General features: G+C 39.4%; 1 protein-coding gene across 3 annotated transcripts in view; it reads right to left on the bottom strand.

Moving 5' to 3' along the window:
- Window positions 1–25,741, bottom strand: part of Npepps (aminopeptidase puromycin sensitive) — an 82,806-nt gene that overhangs the window by 7,015 nt on the left and 50,050 nt on the right. For all 3 annotated transcript variants that reach the window (XM_085695720.2, XM_048450887.3, XM_085695721.2), the window contains 10 exons: window positions 23,822–23,986; window positions 20,726–20,830; window positions 20,106–20,166; window positions 18,576–18,685; window positions 15,456–15,519; window positions 13,333–13,472; window positions 11,197–11,331; window positions 9,767–9,986; window positions 5,814–5,956; window positions 5,043–5,099 (listed from right to left, as the gene is read on the bottom strand). In XM_085695720.2, the coding sequence (XP_085551846.1) occupies window positions 5,043–5,099; window positions 5,814–5,956; window positions 9,767–9,986; window positions 11,197–11,331; window positions 13,333–13,472; window positions 15,456–15,519; window positions 18,576–18,685; window positions 20,106–20,166; window positions 20,726–20,830; window positions 23,822–23,986 (1,200 nt within the window). The remainder of the gene's footprint in view (window positions 1–5,042; window positions 5,100–5,813; window positions 5,957–9,766; window positions 9,987–11,196; window positions 11,332–13,332; window positions 13,473–15,455; window positions 15,520–18,575; window positions 18,686–20,105; window positions 20,167–20,725; window positions 20,831–23,821; window positions 23,987–25,741) is intronic.

The raw sequence follows: 25,741 nt of genomic DNA, 5'->3' as shown, positions 1-25,741 counted from the left end.
CTCACAACCATCTGCAATAAGGTCTGGTGCCCTCTTCTGGCCTTCAGGCATATACATAGACAGAATATTGTATACATAATAAATAAGTAAATATGAAAAAAAATAAAAGAAGAAGAAAACGAAAACCCAGAATATTATAACCCAATGTTCTTTTGTTTATTTTGAGACAAGGTCTCACGATGTAGCCCTGAATAATCTGAAGCTCGTTGTGTAGATCAAATTGGCTTCAATTTTGTGACACTACCCCTGCCTCTTGCCTCCGGAGTTTTTTAAAACTCTGATATATAGCCAGGCAGTAGTGGCACAAGCCACTAATCCCAGCACTCAGGAGACAGAGACAGGTGGATCTCTGTAAGTTCAAGGTAAGCCTGATATACAAATACAAAGTGAGTCCAGGACAGCCAAGACTACACAGAGAGACCCTGTTTCGAAAAATTCCAAAAGAAAAAAAAATAAGGAAAAAAGAAAGGAAGGAAGGAAGGAAGGAGTCTGATACAGTCAAGGTCAGAATTTTAGCTTTCAGGAAGCATTTTTTCTTCCAGAAAACATGTAAGACACATCCACTAGATGACACTCTAACCACAGTTCAAGACAGCAGGAAGCATTTTCTCAAAAAATTTTATTTATTTATTTATCTATTTATTCATTTATTTATTATGTATACAATATTCTGTCTGTGTGTATGCCTGCAGGCCAGAAGAGGGCACCAGGCCTCATTACAGATGGTTGTGAGCCACCATGTGGTTGCTGGGAATTGAACTCAGGACCTCTGGAAGAGCAGTCAGTGTTCTTAACCACTGAGCCATCTCTCCAGCCCCCCAGGAATCATTTTTAAATTAAACTCATCATTTCTAAATTACCAGGAGAAAACAACCCTCATCTCTCACCACTAAGGTTTTTGGTCCTCCCCACCTCCCAGAAAAAAGGTGATTTTTAAGAATTTTCCCATGTTAAGTAAATGTGAACTATTAAACCACACACTAATGGAAATTGTTGAAATAGTGCCATGACATGAGATATATTAAGGTTATCTGGCACAAAGCTTCCAGAATCTTTAGTTTTATTCATGGAACATTTTTGTTTGTCTGATGGTTGTTTTTAGGACAGTGTCTTACTGTGCAGACCTGGTTGGTTTGTAACTTGCTATGAAGAACAGATGGCTTTGAACTCAAGAGGTCTGCCTCTAATTGCAGGGATTAAAGATGTATGCCATATGCTCTACCTTGGAACAGACATTTCACACATATTTCATTCATCTGACTTATAATACAGTTTCACAGGACTATGAAGATCAAGAAGGGCACTCAATGTTTAGTTGAAAGCTTAATCCAAAACAATTTTCATTAGTGGAAAGGAAGCCTGTGTATAACATGGTTAAGCAATAAACCTTGAAGTGTAGTTTTCTTTTGCCTCTTTCTCCTTCTTTTTTTTAAAAATCAAGAACAGCCTCAGTTTAATGGTATGAGACTGTTGCATGTGACATGACATTCCCTGTACCATGGGCCTAGGGGTCTTTTTTCCCTTTGGTTTTGTTTTTTTGAGACAGGGTTTTTCTGTGTGTAGTTTTGGAATCTGTCCTAGAACTGGCTCTGCAGACAGGCTGGCCTAGAACTCAGAGATAAACCTGTCTCTGCTTTGTTGGGAGGTGCACCACCACCTCCAGGCTATCTACCTACCTACCTATCTATTAATTATATGTACAGTGTTTTGTCTGTGTGCCAAAAAAGAGTACCAGATCTCATTTTAGGTGGTTGTGAGCCACCATATGGTTGCTGGGAACCAAACTCACTCTGTAGCCCAGGCTGGCAGGGCAGAGAGAAGGGAGGGTAGAATGGGAGGGGGACAGGATGAGAACATGAGGGAATAGGATGATTGAGGTGGGGGGAGGATAGAGAGGGAGAGCAAGGAAAGAGATATCTTGATTAAGGGAACCATTATGGGGCTAGCAAGAAACCTGGCACTAGGGAAATTTCCAGGATGACCGATGTGGGTGACAGTTGTGTGGCAGGGGCAATCTGCGGGGCCACTGGCACTGGGATCAGGATTCATTCCTACTGCTTGAACTGGCTTTTTGGAGTCCATTCTCTTTGAAGAAATACCTTGCTCAGCCTAGATATAATGGGGAGGGAGACCTTGGTCCTGCCTCAAACTGATGTGCCAGACTTTGTTGACTCCACATGAGAAGCTTTACCCTCTCTGAGGAGTGGATGGGGGTGGGAACTAGAATAGGTACGTAAAATGAGAAAAGATTGTTTAAAAATAAATAAAGGAACTCAAACAACAACAACAACAACGAAAAACCCCACCAAGGATGAATGTGTTTTAAAGACATGTTTATTTTTATTTTATTCATATGAGGCTTGCCTGCATATATGTAAGTTCTCTGTGGATGTGTCTGGTACCCTCAGATAGCAGAAGAAGGTGCCAAATCCCTTGGAACTAGAGTTATGGAGAGCCACTATATTGATGCTGGAGGCAAACCTGGGTTTTCTGTAAGAGCAGCAAGTGCCTTTAGTCACTGAAGCATCTTTGAGGATTTTTTTGTTGTTGCTGAGACAGGATGTCGTATCTCAGCGTGAATTCTCTGTGTAGCTGAAGATGATCTTGAGCTCCTAATCTTCCTGGCTCTACTTTTAAAGTGATTGGCCCACTGGTCTGTGCCAACATGCCCAGCTTACACATAAATCTTTTAAGGAGCACATAGTTCTGATGAGTGATATGGGTATTTAGGCACATTTTGCATAATTACTTGATGACGATAATAAACATATTTTGGTCCTTTCACCTCTAACATAGACAGCATAGCTCTTTTTTTTTAAAAGACTAGAAATTAACGCATAAGGACTAGATATAGCATTTGTACCAAGTATTATTATTATTATTTTTTAAAGATTTATTTATTTATTATGTATGCAACATTTTGCCTCATACAACAACGTACGCCAGAGGAGGGCGCCAGATCTCATTACAGATGGCTGTGAGCTACCATGTGGTTGCTGGGAATTGAACTCAGGACCTCTGGAAGGGCAGCCAGTGTTCTTAACCACTGAGCCATCTCTCCAGCCCCTCAAGTATTATTACTAATTTAAACTCTTATAAGGTCACTACCATTATGGAGCCAGGGTTAATTGTATGTTCCCAATGTTACGTATGAAGACAGGTGAAATGATTTCCTGGTCACTCATAATACATATGATACCTGATCCTCCCTCCCTTCATCTTATTCTTGTCTCTTCCTTCGCATACTGGGATGGAATCCAGATCCTTGCACATAGCAAGAAAAAGTGTTGTGCATTTTTTAAACAGTTTGTGTCTAGAGATGCACATGATTGTGGAGGTCAGGAGGTAACTACCTCTTACACAGGACAAGTTTGAGTTTTTTTTTCTGAGACAAAGTTTTTCTGTTTCTCTGTGCAATCCTGACCTGGGAACTCACTAGGTAGACCAGGCAGACCTTGAACTCAGAGATCTGCCTGCTTCTGCCTTCCATGTGCTGGGATTAAAGGTAAGTGCCACTTTGCCTGGCTTTCCATAGGATAAGTTGGTTTTTTTTTTAAACTTATTTTATTTTTATTATTTTATGCTCATTGGTGTGAGGGTCAGATGCCCTGGAACTGGAGTTACAGACAGTTGTGAGCTGCCATGCGGGTGCTGGGAATTGAACTCAGGTACTCTGGAATAGCAGCCAGTGCTCTTAACCACTGAGCCATCTCTCCAGCCCCCATAGGATAAGTTTTAAAGAACCTGGCTTTATCATCTAGACCAACTGTTCTCAACCTGTGGGTCGTGACCCCCATTGGGGTCAAATATCAGATATCCTGACATATCAGATACTTGCATTACGATTCATAAGAGTAGCAAAATTATAGTTATGAAGTAGCAATAAAATAACTTAATGGTTGGGTGGGTCAGCATAACATGAGAAACTGTATTTAAAAGGTCACAGCACTAGGACAGTTGAGAAACACTGACAGAGACAGGGGCATAGTAGGTGCTTCAAGCTCTGATCCCAGCCACTTGGGAGGTTACAAAAGAATTAGTTGAAGTCTGACTGGGCTACAGTAAGCTCAAGGGCAACCTGATTAACCTACTAAGACACGGCCTCCCCCACCCCCGCCCCTAGCCCCAAAACAGGGTTTCTCTGGGTGTCCTAGAACTCACAAAGATCCACCTGTCTCTGCCTCCCGAATGCTGAATGCTGGGATTAAAGGCGGGTGCCACCACTGCCCAGGAAGACCCTGCTTTTAAAAAAAAGGTGGGAGCAGATGTGATACATGTCTGTGCTCTCCATAATCTGAGCAACATGGGAAGGTAGAAGAAAGATTAAGAGCTTAAGGCCAGCCTCAGTTACAAAGGGAGGTGGAGTTCTACTGGGTTAAATAAGCCCCTATCTCAGAAAACAAAACACACAAACAAAAACAAAAGAAACATGGTCATAGTGGCACATCTGGGAAGGTGCAGAGGCACAAGGGTCAGAAAATCAACAACAGTCTTCAAAGTTGGCCTGGGCTACCTGAGACTTTGTCTCAAAACAAAATAAAACAAACAGGGCTATAGTTTGGTGGCAGAACCCTTGCCTAACACGCTCAAAGTCCTGGGGTCAAACCTCACTATTTCAGGGTTAAGATTAAGTTGTGAAGGAAAAATATACAAATAAACCTGAAAAACGAGTTCCGCATCATTTGGAAAACACGCAAATCGACTTCTCAGTTCTCTCCCCTCTTCCCAGAATAGTGGTACTGGAGTCTGGGCCTTGGGCCTCCAGCATGCCAGCCCAGCTCTCCCATGAAGCTGCACTCCCACAGCCCTTTTACTTTTTTGTTCTCAAGAAGTTGCCCAGTCTGACTTTGAACTCAGTCTGTCACCAGATGGGTCTTAAACTCTGCCCTGCTTCAACTTCCTTAATACCTAGAATTAAAAGTCAGACCCAGCACATATATTTCTTTACCAGGGCTTTCCCAACTCCCCAAACCATTTAACATGGCACTGGGTATATCCAAATTCAAAAGCAGGACCCTGGAGCCTTGTCCAGGTACACTTACCTTTAGCATAACATCTAAGGTGGTGCCATCACCATGCTTTAAAACAGTAAGATAGACCTAAAGAACACCAGAGGGAAAAAAGAAGTCATTTGAGTTACATGTATTTTGTTATAAATATTCTAACTAAGATAAAGTAGCCAGGCATGGTGTCAGAGGCCTGTTGTTCTAACTCTGTAGACAGTAAGGCAGGAGAAAGACTGAAAGTTTAAGGCCTCTGTGAACTACAAAGTAAGACCCTATCTGGAAAAAACAAAACAAAGAAAAGCTACAAGACGAAGCAAAAAAATTATAGTTACACATCTGCACAAACAGACTTTGTTTATCAATCACTAATAGACTACTGGTGAATAATCACAGAGGGCTGACATGTCCTGACAACAGCTTATATCAGTTCCAGCAGAGAAATGCACAATGCTCATCACCTTGTAGCACTTATGTGCTGCCTAAGAAACAAAGGAGAAGCTGGTTATAAACTACCTAAGTGGCACAGTTAAAACAGGCAGACGGATCTGTGGGTCAGTCATTAGGTCAATTTTTAGCTTCACAGACTGACACTAATACCTGAAAGTCAATGGGATTTATTAGTACTATTATTGTTTTTCCTCCAGACAGGGTTTCTCTGTTCAACAGCCCTGGCTGTCCTGTAATTTGCTTTGTAGACCAGGCTAGTCTCAAACTCAGAGATCCATCTGCCTCTGCCTCCTGAGTGCTGGGATTAAAAACTTGTCCCCCTATGCCCAGCTTTCAAGGGAATTTATTAAGATAACTCACAGGACTTCTTAGATCAGCAGAGAGAATCTGTTTTCCTTCCACATGCTCCTTAAAACGACGACGGGCTTCTTCCAAAGTTGCCTTATGCCCTGCTTTTCCCAGTTTGCCCAGCACCAAGCCCCTCAGGAGTGCATCTAGGTGACCTAGTTGAGAAGTGAAGACACAGGACTACTTCAAAAGTCTGCTTTTATAAATTCACTACCTAAATATTTTTTAACTTTGTTATACCAAATCTATAGTCTTGAACAAACACAATTACTCTAAAACTTGAGAGAACACTTGACTTAATTTATCAAAGTGTACGAGGGAAGGATTAAACATACCAGACAAACAAACGAATTTGCTGACTTTGTCTTGACTTAAGTACCAGCTATCAGAGCCTACTAATGTACTTTTTTAAAAAAGATTTATTTGTTTATTTTGTTTACAGTGTTCTGTCTGAATGTGTGCCTGCATGCCAGAAGAGGGCACCAGATTTCATTACAGGTGGTTGTGAGCCACCATGTGGTTGCTGGGAATTGAACTCAGGACCTCTGGAAGAACAATCAGTGCTCTTAACCTCTGAGCCATCTCTCCAGCGCCCTACTAATGTACTCTTGATGTAGTTAATTATACTGTCAAAGACAATACATAAGCTGAGTGGTGGTGATGTGTTCAGGCCTTTAAACTCAGCACTCAGAAGGCAGAGGCAGATGGATCTATGTGAGCTCAAGGCCAGTCAGCGCTACACAGAGAAATACTGTCTTGGAAAAAAAACCCACAAAAGTAACATGAAAAGGAAAGGCTTACATCATGCAGGTTTGACCCAAGTTTTGTTTAAAAGGACCCACATGTAAAAATGTTCTTTGGACAATAAACTGAAACCTTAGATTTCAAAATGAAAATCAAATAGATTCATCCTCCAATGATATGCAAAATTATCACTAAGTACCTACACCCAATTCAGTATCATTGTCATTATAGGTACAAGTCTTCATGTAAGGTCTGGGGATACAGCTTTGTGGTACAGCAAGCCAGAGGCCTTTGGTTCAACCCTATGGGTTCCCTGGAACTGGAAATTACATTTTAAAGAGTTGTCTAGATAAGTTCTGGACCTCTCTTTCTCCTGGATCTCCTTCTCACTGTTTCTTTTGTGGTTCTTCACCCTCTTCTCCCTGAGTCTTACATGGTCCAGGGTGACCTTGGCTTTTCTATGAAGCTGAGGATAATTCCTAATCATCTACCTCCCAAGAATTAGTGGTGTGGACCACCATGCCAAGTCTTCTTTGTTTTTTGAGACAAAGAACAAAGAACTCTAGGCAGACTAGGCTGATCTTGTATTATTTCTATTTCCTGTTACAGGAATGCACCATCAGTACGTCTGGCTTTGAGTTTCCTTCTACCAATTTCTAAATCCTGAACTATGATACTCAAACCTCTCTTATTCTTAGTCTTAGGTGATTTCTTCTAGCTTCACAGCTATAAATACTAACTGCATGCTATTAACTCCAAAATGTATTTACCTAGCCTGGATCTCTAGGCATTCTCTCTTATGATGTCCAAAAGGACCTCAATCTGAAAGACCCCAAATCAAACTCCTCTTTTTTGCACCCAAAGGTGCTTTTACAGCAGTATGTATATAAGTAAGTATGTATGTCTACAAACATATATACGCATGTATATGCATGTGTGTGTGTGTGTATATGTGTGTGTGTGTGTGTATGTATGTATGTACATTTATTTTTATTCTGTTTTTTAAAGAGAGGGGTTTCACTATGTAAACCTGGCTGGTCTGAAACTCTCTGTGGACATTAAGCTAGCCTTAAACTCAAGACCTCCTAAACACTGGGATTAAAGGCCACCAAGCCTGATCCTCTACAAGTAATCTGATGAATTTTCTTTCTACCACACTCAGTTTTCCCCACACAGTTTTAGTACTAGCTTCAAAACACACTGAGAATGTGCTACTTGGAAGGGCTAGCTGCACCCAACACCTCAAATGGGCTGACTACTCAAATAGCCTTCCGAATGGTTCTCCTTCACATTGTTTTTCAGTCACGCAAATCAAATCATGTTCAAAAATTTTAAAACTAGCATCTAGTAACACAAAATGTGAAAAAAAAAAAAGAACTTACCAAAGTCCACACCCCCATAGAATACTGTTATTTTGTTAATTTGCCATGGGCCTCTGACCCTCCCTTATCTGGTCCTGACCTCACTAGACTTCGGATTATCTATTTCGCTTGTTTATTTTTCAAGACAGGGTTTTTCTTCCTTCCTCCCTCCCTCCTTCCTTCTTTTTTCTTTCTTTTTTTTTTTTTTTTTTGTAGACCAGGTTGGCCTTGAACTCACAAAGATCCACCTACCTCTGCCTCCCAAGTGCCAAGATTAAAGGCATGCACCACCACTATCTGGCTCTTGCTTTCTTTTTTTTAAAAAAGGATTTACCCTATTTATGGTATATACAGTATTCTATCTGCATGCACGCCTGCATACCAGAAGAAGGCCAAGCTGGGAACTGAACTCAGAACCTCTGGAAGAATAGGCAATGCTTTTCATCTCTGAGCCAGTTCTTCAGCCTGGGACAGGGTTTTTCTGTGTAACAGCTCTGGCTGTCCTGGAACTCACTTTGTAGACCAGGTTGGCCTCGAACTCACAGAAATCTGCCTGCCTCTGCCTCCCAGAATGCTGCAAATAAAGTTGTGTGCCACCACGCCAACTACTTCTGGTTATTCTTTGAACACTCCAGGCACGCTCTTACTTCAGATTCTTGCCACTTGCTGGTCCCTCTGGTCTGAACCATGTTTGCTCTATTCTTGAACCTTTCTTTCAAGTCTCCATTTATGTACAAGATCAACTATTAGTGATCATTTTCCTCAACTATTTATAAAATGCTAGCTTAGTACTTTTTCTTTACATTGTCTAGTTTTATTTTTCTTTATTATAATTTCCACCACCATGATACAATTTGCAATGTCTCCCACTAGAATTTAAGTTATATAGGGCAATGCTTTGCTCATCTCTACCATGAGCTTCTAAAATAACACCTGATTTTTACTAGCTACATAAATATTAGTTGAACCAAGAAAGAAAAGATAGTGCCAAGTATTGCTACTATTATTGCTCTTATTAAAAGATTCTCAGATTAGTGACCTGGGAATAACTCACTGACAGAGTTTAGAACAGGCTAGGTCCTGGGTTTAAAGTCAGCACTAGAAAAAGAAATAACAGCCAGGTGGTAGTGGTATATGCCTTTAATCCCAACACTTAGGAGGCAGAGGCAGGCAGATATTCATGAGTTTGAGGCCAGCCTGGTCTGTAAGAGTTAGTTCCAGGAAAGTTGGGACAGTTAGAGAAACTCTGTTTCGAAAAACAAAAAACAACAAAAAAAACCCTCCTAGATTAAGGTTAGTCAGAAGAAAACACCTTATTTAGTAAGCAACAAATGATGACAACAAATAACTGCATTTAAAGCTTGTACATCACCAGTCTCAACACAACATTTAAATTAACAGTTACAAAAGGTGCATGCTTTTACACATAATCAAGGAGAACACAAATATAATAACTTTTTTTTTTTCTTGGTAAGACAGGGTTTCTCTGGGTAGCCCTGGCCATCTTGGAACTAGCTGTGTAGACCAGGCTATTCTCCAACTCACAGAGATTCACCTGCCTCTGCCTCGAGTGCTGGGATTAAAGGTGTGCACCATCACCGCCTGGCAAGAAATCCTTACTTTGGAAAGCTGAGCTATGCCAGGTGATGATTCATGCGAGGCAGGAGAGTCTCTATGGGTTCCATGCTACTTGAGTTATTGTTTGCTGCTGGTGTGACAATTTCACCAGCAGGTTCAGAAGATGTAGTTTCTGGCTAACTGAATATACAGTAACAACTGGATACAGAGATGCTGGTGCTAACTGCTAACTGTGCGTGACAAGTGAATAGATTCTGTCCTCATACAATACTCATTCATTACCTTCTCCAGGCTTGGGGTCCCAGCCCAGTCTCTCTCCTATAGGTGAAAAGACATCTTTCACAAACTCCTGGATTTCCTCATAGAAGTCTGTGTGGGACAAGAGAGTTGAAAGAATCCCCAGGTTACAGCTCAGGTCGCTCCATACAGTATAATTGGGCTCATTCACAAAAGCCTCCATGACTTTTAGAACCTCTACAGTGCTAATGATTCCAGCTCGAGCCTGGGATAGGAAAAAACACAAATTAGCCCGGCCTTCAAACAAGACAAAAGAAAACAAACATGTACTTTCGCATTATCTACTGCTAGTCATTTTTTTTTTTGTTTAAGAAAATGAGGCTAATAAGTTTAGAATACTAATAGAATAAAAATCCTATCACGACAAAATCTTTTATTTATTCTTCTGCTATTTGTAAAAGAACTCTTTTCAAAAATTACATTATACATCATAATTTGGGACCAACAAAACACAGCTAACTTCTTATTTCTACTCACTTTCTGGGGTATCACTTTAATGTTTTCAAATTTTTTATACTTTCAGAAAAGCTCAAGAAGAGCTAGGGCTCCAGTTCTTACAAAGACTCTTTCAAGGCTGAACCTGCAAACTGTGTCAACTTGAGCCTCTCCTTTACTCACTTCTAAAAGAACAGGAATGGGAAGGCTAGGAATTCAGAGTGTTTGCTTTCAGCACAAGAGTTAGATAAAGAACTTCTGTTCTATCAGCCAACTGCACAAACAGCCTGCTCTCCTGGGACAGGTCTCCCGTAGCAGTGAGATCAGCAGATGGGAGGATTTGTCCATCAATGCTAATCTGCATTTATACAAAGAAGGAATCCAATCAGTAATCACAGAGGGCAAGGAGATTTCATGTCCAATTTAAAGGAACACTAGAAAGAATGACAATTTTACCACAGGCAAAGACATCCTGAAATTACCTAACCTGCTGGAGTCATAAAGACAATATATGAATTTTGCTGCTTTAAAGCCTTCCTGGAACAAAGTCAAATACGTATATAATTCTGGGGCTGATATTACAGAGTAGTAACTTACTGTTAAAACATTCTGTCTTTCCTACTAAAATGTAAGTACTACTTAAGAAAAACATGAAATCACTCTGAATTAGTTTTTAAAAAATCAGCAGGGAAATTTCTTCATGACTCAAATCCATTTGTTTAGAAAAGAATGGATTTTTTGCCTTACAAAAGACAGTTTAAATAAAACTGACTTAGAAACCATGAAATGAAATTTGCTTCTGGCAAATAATATGAGTACAATTTTGTGATGTTAATTAATAATTAACCATTTGCTGTCATCCCAAATGTGCCAATCTTCAGAAAGAACTGTCTCTTTCTAATCATGCTTTACACACTGCAGGAGAAACAGGACCCTTTAACAAACAAACGCATCATATGACCTAAGTGTGACATGCTCACCAGAGAAAAGAGGTCATTCTGTAATCCAAGTCGATCCACTGGGGGCAGAGAAAGGTCACGGATGCCTGGTAATAAACTTTCCAGCATGGCAGAGCTGTACTGGGTCCGATAAAACCCAACTGTTCCCAGGTTTAGCTGAAAAGAGCCAACAAATAGTATTAACCACTTACCACTTCTTTCTCTAACTTCTCTTTTGAGACAGGGTCTCTCTGTGTAGCTCTGGCTAATATACACTCTTTAGACAAGGCTGGCTTCAAACTCAGAGATCTGCCTGCTTCTGCCTCCAGAGTACTAGGATTAAAGATGAGCGCTACCACTCGGTCAGCCACTCCATTTTAAAAAAAAAATTTTTTTTTTTTGGTGGGGATAGTGGCCATCCTGGTCAGTCATGAGTTCCAGGACAGTCAGAGCTACAAAGTGAGACCCTGCCTTAAAAGAAGAAAAAAAAAAAACAAATCAACAATAACAAAATCACACCAAAAAGGTTTGTTTATTTTGGGGGGTGTGGTAGTTACAAGGATCAAACTCATGGATTCCTAAATAGGAAGCAAGTACTTTCTCACTGAGCTAAGTAAGTCCTAACTTGAAAAACAAAGAACATATGTAAAAGGAAATTATTAAGTTTACTATGTAGAAATATTATATAAAAATAGAAACTGGAGAGATGGCTCAGTGTTAAGAGCACTGATTGTTCTTCCAGAGGACACAGGTTCGATTACCAAAACCCACATAGCAGCTCATAACTGTCTGTAACTCCAAGATTTGACAGACTCACACAGACATACATGCAGGCAAAACACCAATACACATAAAATAAAAAAGAAATGAAATTTTTATAAAAAGATATTGTGTAAATAACTAAACAATTCTTTTTTTTTTTGTTTTGTTTTTTTTGAGACTTGGGAGATTCTGCCTCCCAAGTGCTGGGATTAAAGGCACGGGCCTCCACCACCAGACTTATAACCAAAGAATTCTAATGCAATTATTGCTAGGATCATGGTGTATACAACTTCTAATTTATAAGAAACTTTCATAATTTCAAATGTTAGTATTATACTCCAGAGTACATTTTAAATATTAAAATAGTTAAATAGCCCTTGTTATTGTTTTGTTTGTTTTTCGAAATGGTTTCTCTGTGTAACAGCCCTATCTGTCCTGAAACTCACTCTGTAGACCAGGCTGGCCTCCAACTCACGGAGATCTGCCTGCCTTTCCTGAGCGTTGGAATTAAAGAAGTGTGCCACCACAGCCTGGCTAAGTGGTCACATTTCGGCAACTAAAAATTTGAGATAACCTGTAAGAAGAAATTGCAGTAAAAATTTTTATTACTCAGTATAGAACAACAAAAAATAATACTTACCTACTGATCTTTTTTTTTTTTTTCTTTTTGGTTTTTCAGGACATAGTTTCTCTGTGTAGCTCTCGGTTTTGTGGGCCAGCCTGGCCTCAAACTTACAGAGATCCACCTGCCTCTGCCTCCCGAGTGCTGGGATTAAAGGCTGAGCCTCCACCACCCGACCCCCTAACTGATAATTTTGTAAAATAATTTTACAATAGTAGCTTAAAGAGCTCCTGTGTCAGCGACAACCTACTTTCTGTGTTTCTGACCTCACTTAACGACAGTTATAGGAAACAATACAGGACTGAGGTTAACACACTGTTAGAATGGGATGGCAGTTTATTTGTGTGTTTGGTTGTTTTCTTTTTTTGAGACAGAGTTTCTCTGTGTAGCCCTGGATGCCCTGGAACTCACTCTGTAGACTAAACTCAGAGATCTACCTGCCTCTGCCTCCCAAGGGCTGGGATTAAAAGTCTTCGCCACTATGCTTGGCTTTTTGGAATGGTAGTGCAGTTTGCAGCTGCAAGACTACAAATGTTCTCTGCTATTTACTCCTTCCTTTCTTTTTTTTGAAAGTCTCACTAGCCTAGGCTAGCCTCAAACTCAAACCTTCTGCCTCAGCCTACTAGGTATTGGGGTTACAGGTGTGCATGACTAAATGCAGTAAATTTATTTTTCCTTTCTATACTTTATAGTCTAAACTGAAAGAATACAATTCAGACATAGCCACAGAAGGCAAGTAAAAGAAATAAATCGCTTCAGATAAAGTACAAACGGCTATGCCATTCTTTACTCACCTTTACCCACTGGTCTGGTTTGACATTTTTCAAAACTACATTCATCTCTGGCTTCTCCATTAGTATTTTTAGTTTAGCTTGGTTGGGGTCTTCACTAGTTGAGATTGTGATAGGAACCATCCACTGAGGACAGTCTTCACCTAAACAAGAAGAAAATTGAAAGACAATCTTAAAGAAGCAGGTGGTAAGGTAGACAGAAGACTGCCAGTGTTGTAACCAAGACGCATTCTCAGCATTACACTGTGCTTCAAGGTGACCTGAGTAATATTAGTGCAAAGGAAAAGAGAATGTAATATCAAAATCACAGTTGTCTCAAAGAGAATAATTAACTCAAGTAGAGCAATAAAGACAACAATGACTGTGTTGTTAATTTTGAGAAGTGAATGTTCTAAAGTGTTTTTCTTAAAGGGGCTCACACTTGCTACACTAGGACAGGACAAATCCTGGGAGCTACTGGATTTCTTCACTGAGGAGCCATATCTAAAAACCAAAGCATTTGAAAAATAGAACATTGTCTCAGATATCAAAAAGCAAATCAGACTTTGTATTAGGGCATTAACAGAGCTATTTAAAGAAGGTACACAATCAATGGTTAAAAAGGTTAAGTCAGAGCCGAGGGTGGTGGCACACACCTTTAACCCCAGCACATGGAGGGCAAAGGCAGGCAGATCTCTGAGTTTGAGGACAGACTGAAGTCTACAGAGTGAGTTCCAGGACTGCCAGAGCCACACAGTGAAACTCAGGCTCAAAACAAACAAAAAAGGTGAAATCACAGCTCAAGGCCCTTCACTGAGATACTCCAGCCTTTACTTGTCTGGTCACAGGGTCTATACTAAGATCACTATTTTAAAGAAAAGGAAACTTAATTTCTTCAAGTAAAATTTAATTTCCTGGGTAAAACTTTATAGTAAAAGAGCATAATGACAAAAGGAATTATCTGAGAAGATAGTAGTTGAGAGGGAAACTCAGGATTTCAATTATCTTCTGTGAATTCCCACTCTTTTAAACTTATTAGACACGTGACTTTAAGAAAAATTTTTGTGGGGGGTGCAGGGTCTTTCTACATAGCCCTGGCTGTACTGGGATTTGCTATGTAGGCCTCAAATTCTCAGAGCTGCTTGCACTGAGTCCAAGTGCTGGGATTAAAGGCATATGCCACCATACCCAGCTGACTTTGAGCAATTTAACTAAACTAGCGATTCCTTAGCTTTTGTGTGTATAAAAGGAAAAAAATACTACTCTCTACCTTGTAAAGATGCTGAGAAAATAAAGTATGAACCAACTCTAGTGTTTACTATGATGACTAGTAAGTAAAGACAATCACCACTGGACTTAATACTTATTACACACAATAACTTAACGAAAAATAAATAACACAGTAATTCCTCAGAGAATAAGACTACAGAAATAATTTCTTACATATTCCAACCCTTTTTCACTAATTTTCTTTTCTTCTTTTAAAGATTTATTTATTATATATACAGTGTTCTGTCTGCATGATACCTTCCTGCCAGAAGAGGGCACTAGGCACCAGATTTCATTATAGATATCATTACAGAGGTAAGAGCAGCCAGTGCTCTTAACCTCTGAGTCATCTCTCTAGTTCCCTCACTCATTTTCAGTAAGAAATACACTTTTTTGGGAGAGGGGGTTCGAGACAGGGTCTCTCTCTGTGTAACAGCACTAGCTGTCCTGGAACTAGCTCGTGTAGATCATGCTGTCTTGACCTCACAGAGATCGGCCTACCTCTGCCTCCAGAGTGCTGGGATTAAAGGCATATGCCACCACCGCCTGGTCCAAGACACAAAATTTTAAGATTGTGGCTAGAGAGATCACTCAGCAGTTAAGAGCACTACCTGCTTTCCCAAAGGACAAGGACAACTGCCAGTTAACTCCAATTCTAAGAGATCTGATGCCCTCTTTTGGCTTTGTTAGGTACCTGCACATAGTTAGTGTACATACAGATAAGAAGCACACACATATACATAAAACAAAACAAATTAAATTCAAAGTATAGCTAAACAAATAATAAATAGTACGGTATTATTTACTCTTAAATTGAAAACGACTAATAAGGAACCCAAATTTATTGATCAGTCCCCTCTTATAGCACATACGCTTACCAACATATGGTCCACTGGCACAGAACTTCTTTTGAGATAGCCTCAGCACTCTGTCATCTTCTACCTACAGAAGCAAAGTCAAGGCTGTAACAACTGTAACTTTTGTGGAGGGTGTTTCTGTGACTAAATGTAGGTGGGGAACTGGGACAAACAAATGTCTTTTAAAAAAAAAATTATTTATTTATTATGTATACAGTATTCTGTCTGTCTGTGTGCCTGCAGGTCAGAAGAGGACATCAAACCTCATTATAGATGGTTGTGAGTCACCATGTGGTTGCTGGGAATTGAACTCGGGACCTTTGGAAGAGCAGGCAATGCTCTTAACTGCTGAGCCATCTCTCCAGCCCCCAAACAAATGTCTTTCATGATACAGATGAGGAAAGAATAAAAAAAAAAAAAAAGTCATTCTTGAGGGAGGAGATCATAAGCCCGCCCCTAGCTTTGGGGGTACCAATTTTCTTCAGATGTGTGGCCCCTTGTAGGTGGTTCATGCTCCAGTGCCTGGCCCCATATCCAAATGCATGCAGTGATTTATTAAAAAGAAAGACACGAGGGTAGGAGTGGGATGTGTTCTGGGAATACAAGATACACTGTACATATGCATGAAACTCAAAAAATACATTAAAAAAAAATCAATCCTTTTCATTTAGATCTCAGAAAAAAAAAGGTCCTGTTTAAATGCCCTATAGACCAGCTACTCAATACATATACAAAATTAATTTAAATATAATAAAACTTTTAAAATAAAAGACCAATTCCTATGTAATATATTTTCTCTGAAAGTGTGTAACACTCAAATGAGAGAAATTCCTAAAAGCAAATTATTTATCTTTAAAATTATATACAACAAAAAGCCAAGAATGCTAATGCCCACCAGTAATCCTAGCTCTTGGGAGGGAGAAGGAGGGGAGTAGGACTTTCAGGATGTATTGAAAATGCTACACAGTGAGTCTAAAGTGAGCCTGGGCTTGTCCCACTTCCCCCAAAGTATACACAACAACCAAATAAATCAAAATTATACCACTCTTGGTAGAGGAAGATTATATCTATAGTTTTCCCCACTTTCTTAGATTAACAAGTAGTTTCAATATTCAGAATTCAAATCCTAGAATGCTACTTATTTAATGTAAAAGCAATACATCTGGTTTGTTTTATTTTAAAGATTTATTATGTATACAGTGTTCTACCTGCATGTATGCCACCAGACCAGAAGAGTGAACCAGATCTCATTATAGATGGTTGTGAGCCACTATGTGGTTGCTGGGAATTGAACTCAGGACCTCTGGAAGGGCAGGCAGTGTTCTTAACCTCTGAGCCATTTCTCCAGCCCATTGTTTTGGTTTTTTGAGACAGGGTTTCTCTGTGTAACAGTCCTAGTTGTCCTGGAACTAGCTCTTGTAGACCAGGCTGGCCTCGAACTCACAGAGATACCACCTGCCTCTGCCTCCTGAGTGCTGGGATAAAGGGTGTGCCCCACCACTGCCTGGCCAACATGTCTTATTTTCTTTAAAGTACATATTTTACAATAAAACACAAATGTGAAGGTAAGGGTGATGGCAAATAACTAGAAAACAATAAGCAACGATTTATATGTTTAAAAAAATATGGGGCATGGAGAGATGGATCAGTGATTAAGAGCACTGGTTGCTTTTCCAGAGAACCCAGGTTCGATCCCCAGTACCCTCATGGCAGCTCATACCTGTAACTCCCCATCCAGGGGAATTGACACCCTCATACAGACACACAAGAAGGCAAACACCAATGCACATAAAATAAAAATAAATTTTACACACACACATTTTGGACAAGATGACAATTCACTACAATGCTTGCCATATAAGCATCAGGACCTGAGTTCAGTTCAGCACCATGTAAAACTGGGGTGTAATAACAAACACTTATAATCCTAGTGACTGTAAGGTAGAAACAACGGCTCCCTGGAGCTTGCTGCCCAGTAAATCTGGTCAAACTGTCAAATCCCAGGTTCTAGTGGGAGACCCTGTCAGAAAACCAAGGTGGACAGCCCACTGACCTCTATCCTTCACCACCTGCATGCACACAAACAAGCATGTACATCTACACCACACATTCGGCCTCCACCAAAGGGAAGGAGGAAACAACTTCAACAAATAGTCATTTGCCTGATTGTTCATCAATATTGCATTCTGGGATATTTCAAAGAGCACTCAATATTAACAGATTTGAACTTACTTAAATCAAATGTAAACCTACACTAAAAATGACCTTTGTAATTAAACTAAGTACAAGAAACAGAAATGAAGTCCAGGCATAGTTTCAGAGCCTTTAATCTCATTACTAGGGAGGAAAAAGCAGGTGTATCTCTGGAAGTTCTAGGCCAGCCAGGGCTACATAAAAAAAAAAAAAAAACCACATTTCCAAAAACAAAACAAACAAAGGAGAAAGAAACAAAGCAAGCAAATAAATAAGAAAGAAAAGGTCAGGCTAAGGTATTGGTGCATACTTTTAATCCCAGGACTTGGGAGGCACAGGCAGGCATATCTCTGAGTTCAAGGCTAGCCTGGTCTACAGGGATTGTTCCAGGAGAGTCAAGGCTACATAGAGAAAGCCATCTCCAAACACCAAAGAGAGGAAAAGATGAAGAAAAGATCCTATATTGAATCCACAATATCACTAAATAAATGAATGGATAGAAATTTAAAAACTAAAGTTAAAAAATTCAGGCCAAAGAGATGGTTCAACAGTTAGAAGCACTATATGACTGGTTGTTCTTCCTTCCAGAGGAACTCACTATGTAGACCAGAGTAGCCTAAGACTCATAAGAAATCTGTCTACCTCTGCTTCCCAAGTGGTGGGATTAAAGGCGTGTGGCACGGCATCCGCAAGCTACAGAAGTATATAAGGAGCTGAGCCTAAAAAACAAGTAAGTATCATCTAGCAGTCTGCATTTAGTGCAATCAGTAATACGCTTCAGTTTTGAGGAATGAACTGTGCTAATATTCTTTTTTTGTTTTTTTGGGTTTTTTTCTCCAAACTGGCTAGGCTGGTCTCAAACTCATGATTCCTTCTGTCTCCCCTAAGTATGGAGCTCACAGGGTGACACACCTCACCGGGCAATGCAAGGACGTCTTAGAGGTTTACCTGTTCAGCTTCCACATAAATGAGAGGGAATCCCATTTGTTTGGTCCAGGTATTCATCACAGCTGCTATGGGTTTACCACTGGCATTTTCCAAACTTTCCCAGAGATCCTCTAGAAGGTAAATGAAAACAATAACCTGAAATGTTTATTTCCTAAATCAGTAAATCCATTTAACTCTTAACATTGCATAGCTTACCAACTTGTCACACAGTAGGCCAAACAAATGCCCCACCCACAATACTACAACTAAGTAAATTCTACTCGAAGGAGTATTGTAGAGGACTCACTTGGTAAATGAAGTTCTTGCTACACCGGCATGAGGTTCTGAGTTCAGATCCCTAGTACTCACCCACATAAAAAATTGGGGCCTGGTAGTGGTGGTGCACGCCTTCAATCCCAGTATTTGGGAGGCAGAGGCATGAGGATCTGTCTGAGTTTGAGGCCAGCCTCTGGTCTTCAGGGCATATTCACTCGTGTACATGTATGAGTATGGACCCATATACATAAGTTAAAACACTCGTTACACAAGTCTGACACATAAACTCTACCCTCACCTTTAGTGACAGAAGAGAATCAAATCTCAAAAGTGATCTGATTTCTACATTCATGGTGTGCATACACACACACACACATGTCGCTGGGTGTCGTGGAACATGCCTGAAATATTAGTACTTGGGAAGCAAAAGCAGAAGCAAGTACAAAAAGAACCCAGTATACATAGCTACTTCCAGGACAGCAAAGACTACATGGAGGATACTGTCCAAAACAAACAAACAAACAAACAAACAAATACATTTAAATTAAAGAAATAGAGAAAAAGAGAAAGAATGAAAGAAACCAGTAACAGCAATATGTTCAGTGAGTTCTAGAAGAAGAATGAGGAGATGATACTAAAAACATAGGCACGGGCTAAAGTACTCAGGGGAGCATGGCTTACAAAGATGTATAAAAGAGGTATGGACTCAACACTAAGCAAATACAATAGAAAGTAGCACAATATTTGTGAGAAGTAGCTTCAGCCTTAGCTTAAGAGATGGATAGAGCAAAGCTACTAGTACTAGAAGGCTACCACAAAATTCTAATAGGTCACAAAGCCATATATTTGGGGAGTAGCAAGGAGGAAAGACAGAAAGCACTGAAATTTTAACAAGAGTATAAAAACCATTCATGGTAGACCAAGTATAAGAGAATGACAAATATCTTTCATAAATGGCTGAAATAAAAATATTAAATAGTACATTTTTCTGTTCCAAGTGTAGTCTGTAATCTGCAAATGATCCTTCAAAAAATGATCCTCCCTGTATAGAATGCTAACATTTTATTTCCAACACCATCCTTCTCTGGTGTTGGGGAATCAAACCTAGGGCCTTTATCTGTATTTCTAGCTCAAGTTATTTAATATTATCTATGAGACCAGGGTACAGCTCAGTCTGGTAGAGTTTGTGCTTTTCATGCATGACAAAAAGAGGAAAGGAAAGCAAGGATGGTGGAAAAAATTGAAACAAAAATAAATAAAAAATGCAAAAATTACCTGTGGCAGCATTCTTTTGCTGAAATTTGGTTAAATACATGTTCATTCCTTTTTTAAAGTCCTGAAAAAATACAATTTTTAAATTCAAGTGAGTCAGACCTCAGAATTCATAGTAGATATGTACATTAGTCAAAAGTCAATGTACTCCAACACATATTCTTTTGAAGCCTACTAAATTTTATCTAAAAGTTACTACCCTTTATATATTCTCTCTCCCTCCCTCCCTCCCTCTCTCTCTCTCTCTCTCTCTCTCTCTCTCTCTCTCCTTTTCAAGAAAGGGTTTCTCTGTGTTTCCCTGGCTGGTTGTCCTGGAACTCACTCTGTAGACCAGCCTAGCCTCGAATTCACAGAGATCCGCCTGCCTCTTCCTCTCAATTGCTGGGGATTAAAGGCATGCGCCACCACCACCCAGTCCAGCTTCCCTTTCTTACCAAACATTCTAACATGTGTATCATTCTTCTAGGAAACTCTAATAACCAAGATAAGAAAAACTATTTTAAATTAAATTATCTACATAGACTAAAAATTATGTAGAAATTTCATTTTAAAATAAGGCCAAACTTTTATGCATGCTTTAAAACTGTAATTTCAGGATTGAAAGAATACTTTTTTTTTCTTACCTTATCACCAATGTAGTCATGCAGCATTCGGATAACAGATGCACCTTTGCTATACGATATAGCATCAAATATCTCATCAACCTCAGATGGATGGCCCACACTGACCTGGCAGACAGTGTGATTCAGGGTTATGACAGGGAGCAGACAGCCTGTAACACTGAATTACATAAAAAGCTTTCTAGGAAAACCCTTCTAACTCTTCTGCCTTTAATTTACTCAAAAAGAATATGACAATCCTCAAAAATAAGAGTAACTGACTTAAGACAGAATATATGGCATAATCCCTATTATAATTCCCAGCCCAGGCTTTAATCCTGACTCTCCTTTGATGAAAGGCAAGCTGTTAAAGTTCCATTTATTCTTTTTTTAAAAATTTTTATTTATTATGTATACAATATTCTGTCTGTGTGTACGCCTGCAGGCCAGAAGAGGGCACCAGATCTCATAGATGGTTGTGAGCCACCACTCAGGACCTTTGGAAGAGCAGGCAATGCTCTTAACCTCTGAGCCATCTCTCCAGCCCCCCTTTTATTTTTTTGTAGAGATTTTATTTATTTATTTATTTATTTATTTATGCAGTATCCTGCCTGTAGGCCAGAAGAGGGCACCAGATCTCATTATAGGTGGTTGTGAGCCACCATGTGATCACTGGGAATTGAACTCAGGACCTCTGGAAGAGCAGTCAGTGCTCTTAACCACTGAGCCATCTCTCCAGCCCTCCATTTATTCTTGAGTGTATCTGTTAAGACTATCATGATAAAAACAATTCTGATTTTTTCCCACAAATTATAAAGGTTTAGAACAGTTGTTCTCAGCCTATAGGTCAAGAACCCTTTTCTGGTGTTCAAATGATCCTTTCACAGGGGTTGTGTATCAGATATTTACATGATTCATAACAGTAGCAAAATTATACTTATGAAGTAGCAAAGAAATAACTATGGTTGGGGATCGTCACAAAATGAAGAACTGTATTAGAGAATGATAGTATACGGAAGGCTGAGAACTACAGGTTTAGAACAATAGTTAAATACAAAGCAGGATTATAACTCCAGTTCTTTGGATGCAAAATTTATAAACTACATGAGCTACCCACGTGCACCTCCTAGCTCTTAAGAAGCAAATATAGCCAAGCAACATGGTGTACGAATTTATTCCCAGCACTCGGGAGGCAGAGGCAGGCAGATCTCTGTGAGTTTGAGGCCAGCCTGGACTATAAGAGCTAGTTCCAGAACAGGCTCCAAAGCTAGAGAAATCCTGTCTTGAAAAACAAACAAACAAACAAAAAAGCAATTACAGGAAAATCACCCATGATGTCCAGGCTAGCCCAGGTTACATAGTGAGTTTTAGGCTAGCCAGGGTCACAAAGCAAAATCTTTTCTCAAAGTCCAACAAATGGGGGCTGAAAATGGCTCAGTGGTTGAAAGCACTGGCTGTTTTACAAGGGACATAGATTCAAGTCCCAGTACCCACATGGCAGCTCACAACTGTCTGTAACTCCAAGATCTGATATCCTCACACAGATATAGGTGAAGGCAAAACACCAATGTACATAAAATCAAAATAATTTTTTGTATTTTTTCTTTTATTCTTTTTCTTCATTTATTGAAGTTGAAGTCTACTGAATCTTTCTAGAAACTCACCTGCATAGTACATTAGCCCTTGTGTTTGAAGAACCTTTCTTGGTGAATCAAAATAATTTTTTAAAAATGTGTTAAAAAATAGTAATTACAAGATGGCCTGGTGGGTAAAACAGTTAACCACACAAGCCTGACAAGTTCGAGCCTCAAGACTTACAGGGGGAAGCCAGGCAGTGGTGGCGCATGCCTTTAATCCCAGCACTTGGGAGGCAGAGGCAGGTGGATCTCTGTGAGTTCGAGGACAGCATAGTCTACAAGAGCTAGTTCCAGGACAGGCTCTAAAGCTTCAGAGAAACCCTGTCTTGAGAAACCAAAAAAAAAAAAAAAAAAAAAAAAAAAAAGACTTACAGAGGAAGGAGAGAACCAGTTCTCAAAAATCTTTTGATATCCCTACACATACTGTGGCACGTGTTCCCACCAATGTAATAATAATAATAATAATATAATAATAATAAAGCCAGGTTCCCACCAACGTTAAAAAAAATAATAATAAAGTCGGGTGGTAGTGGTGCATGCATTAATTCCAGCACTTAGGAGGCAGAGACAGGCAGATTTTGTTGATTTGAGATCAGTCTGGTCTACAGAGTGAGTACCAGGACAGACTCCAAACCTATACCAAGAAACCCTCTTGAAAGCCAAAACAAAAAACAAAAAACAAAAAAACAAAAACAAAACAAAGCCAGGCAAGGTGGTACACACTTTTACTCCCAGTACTTGGGAGGCAGAAGCAGGTGACTGAGTTGGGGGACCAGCCTTCTCTACAGAGTGCGTTCCAGGACAGGCAGCAGGAAGGGCTACATAGGAAATCTCTCTCTCTCTCTCTCTCTCTCTCTCTCTCTCTCTCTCTCTCTCTCTCTCTTTCGAGACAGTGTTCTCTGTGTAACAGTTCTGACTGTCCTGGAACTAGCTCTTGTAGACCAGGCTGGCCTCGAACTCACAGAGATCCACCTGCCTCTGCCTCCCGAGTGCTGAGATTAAAAGCGTGCACCACCACCGTCCAGCTGGGAATCTCTGTCTCAAAAAACTCAAGAAGAAAAAAAAAAAAAAAAACAAAAACCGACGGCCTATTAATAATTAACAAAGTTAACTGCAAGAGGTGAGGACAGGCCAAGAACTAGAGAAACACACTGTGCATTGATGACACTGAACTGTGTCCAGAATTATTGTTGAAATCAGTTACAGTATTGCTCAATAGACATGGTTTTCTCATCAAAACTGCCCACGGTTTCTGCCTCTACAAAAACAAAATTTATTCCCTACCTTAAAGGACATGTTATTTAGAACTTATTCGTAAAGGTTTCAAGCAGGGAAATATGAGCTATAAATAAATAAATACACAAACAAATAAATCACCCAAGGGAAATCACCCATGCAGCTTTCTTTTCATTTCAGTATCCTAAGCATATTGAGACGTAATAAATTGTGTATTTCACTAAAAGGGTTGAGAAGTATAGCTCACTTCAATAGGATGGCTGTTATCTAAGGCGTCAAGTTCCTGGGCACGAGTATAGTCTGCAGAAACAAATTGCGTCCAGATATCATACTCTGGAAAGCAGTGGTCTACACAAAGATACTCAATCCAGGATGCAAAGCCTTCATTCAACCACAGATGAGTCCACCATTCCTAAAAAGAAAAAAGCAGAAACAAATGAAGGAAACAAACTAATAGTCATTCCATTTTTTGAATAACATGTCTCCCTTCTATTATACTCGAAAATTTATAATTTAATAAACTAAAATTCAACAGAAGCAAGTTAGTAAGGAACCCATATTTGAGAAGAGAAAAAAGGATAAAAGAAATGCCAACTGGTGTAATAAGGAACTTCTTACTGCCAGAAGTAAAAAGGAGAAAGGAAGAAACTTAAGTGTACAGAAAGGGAAACAGAACACATAAGCAAAGAGACCAGATATAAAAACCTCATCATGCAAAAAAAAAAAAGTGTTTATTTTATTTTTTTCACTTTTTATGTATTTTTATTTCATTTGCATTGTTGTTTTAGCTGCATGTATGTTTATATGAGAGTGTGGATCCTCTGGAATTGGAGTTACAGTTAGTTGTAAGCTGCCATGTGGGTGCTACAAACTGAACTCTGGAAGACAAGCCAGTACTTCTAACTGCTGAGCCATCTCTCCAGCCCCTATTGGGGTATATGCTCTTATGATCCCAGAACTTGGGAGGATTAAGTAGGAGGATCATTTGTTTGAGTTACAAAGTGAAATCTTGTTACCTAGCCCTGCTACAAAGAAAAAAGTTTTGGCCAGGCATGCTGGCATATATCTTAATGCCAATACTTAGGAGGCAGAGACAGGTGGTCTCTTGAAATTTTGGGTCACCTGATCTACACAGCCAGTTCTAGATTAGCCAGGGCTACATAGTAGTTAAGCCCTTACCCAAGAGAGAGACAGAGACAGAGAAGAAAAAAGTTTAGTAAAGACTAAGAGTCTCACTCTCCCCCACTCACTGACCAGCAAAACAATTTAGTAAATTCACTACAATAGAGTGTCAGGCTGGGCAGAAAACCAGAGTACTGCTTGCAGCCAAGAATTTCTTTAAAAAACAAAAAACAAAAAACAAAACAACCCACAGCTATCATGGCCAAAAACTCGAAAATTATTCACACAATGACTAGGAGAAACACTGACTTGGGTTTCTACTTTTAAATAAATAAAAAACTACTACAACCTTATAAGGATTATATAAACTTTACAGAAATGGCAGGGCAGAAAGTAGCTAAAAAACAAATGATACGTAATATTTATGAAACAGAAAATTCACATCATGAGAATGCATATGCATAGCGAGTGGAACAGACCAAGAATAAAATCGGTGAACAGATACCACTGGGAGTGGGGGTGTCCCAGTTTACCCATACAGGTCTAGAAACATTAAATAAACATTTCTTATATTTGTACAGGGATAACACTATTAAAAATGTAAGGTTTTATCTATGTGGGTTTAATCACAGAAACTAATAAAGAATTCTCTGTATAATGAAACAAATGGGTAACAAATGAGAAAATTTAGGAACCATCTTTTTAGAACACAACAATATAATTTTCACTGAAGTTGAGTAAATCTCTCAGGAGAATAATTAATATATGAATCAAAGACAGAGGCCAGCGAAGTTTTGTTGAATAATAAAAGAGGACTCACACAGTTTAAAAAGAGAAAACATTATTAATACTAAGTATTAAAGGCTGTGTCATTTAGGTAAGCTCCTGGTTCAAAGCTATTGAAGACTAAACCTTGGAAACGACTGGCATCTAATAGAGACAGTTAGTTATACAAGCACAGTAAAAAGTAGTTTCAAAACAAAAAGCACATATTCCCTGCACTAAAATTTACTGCTGGCCATAAATCATCATATTTTCTCAAAGT

This window comes from Myodes glareolus, chromosome 9 (assembly GCF_982192425.1).
Source record: "Myodes glareolus chromosome 9, mMyoGla1.1, whole genome shotgun sequence".
Lineage (NCBI taxonomy): Eukaryota > Metazoa > Chordata > Mammalia > Rodentia > Cricetidae > Myodes > Myodes glareolus.
The sequence above is the reverse complement of the archived record's forward strand: the minus strand, read 5'-3'. Positions and strand labels throughout refer to the sequence as shown.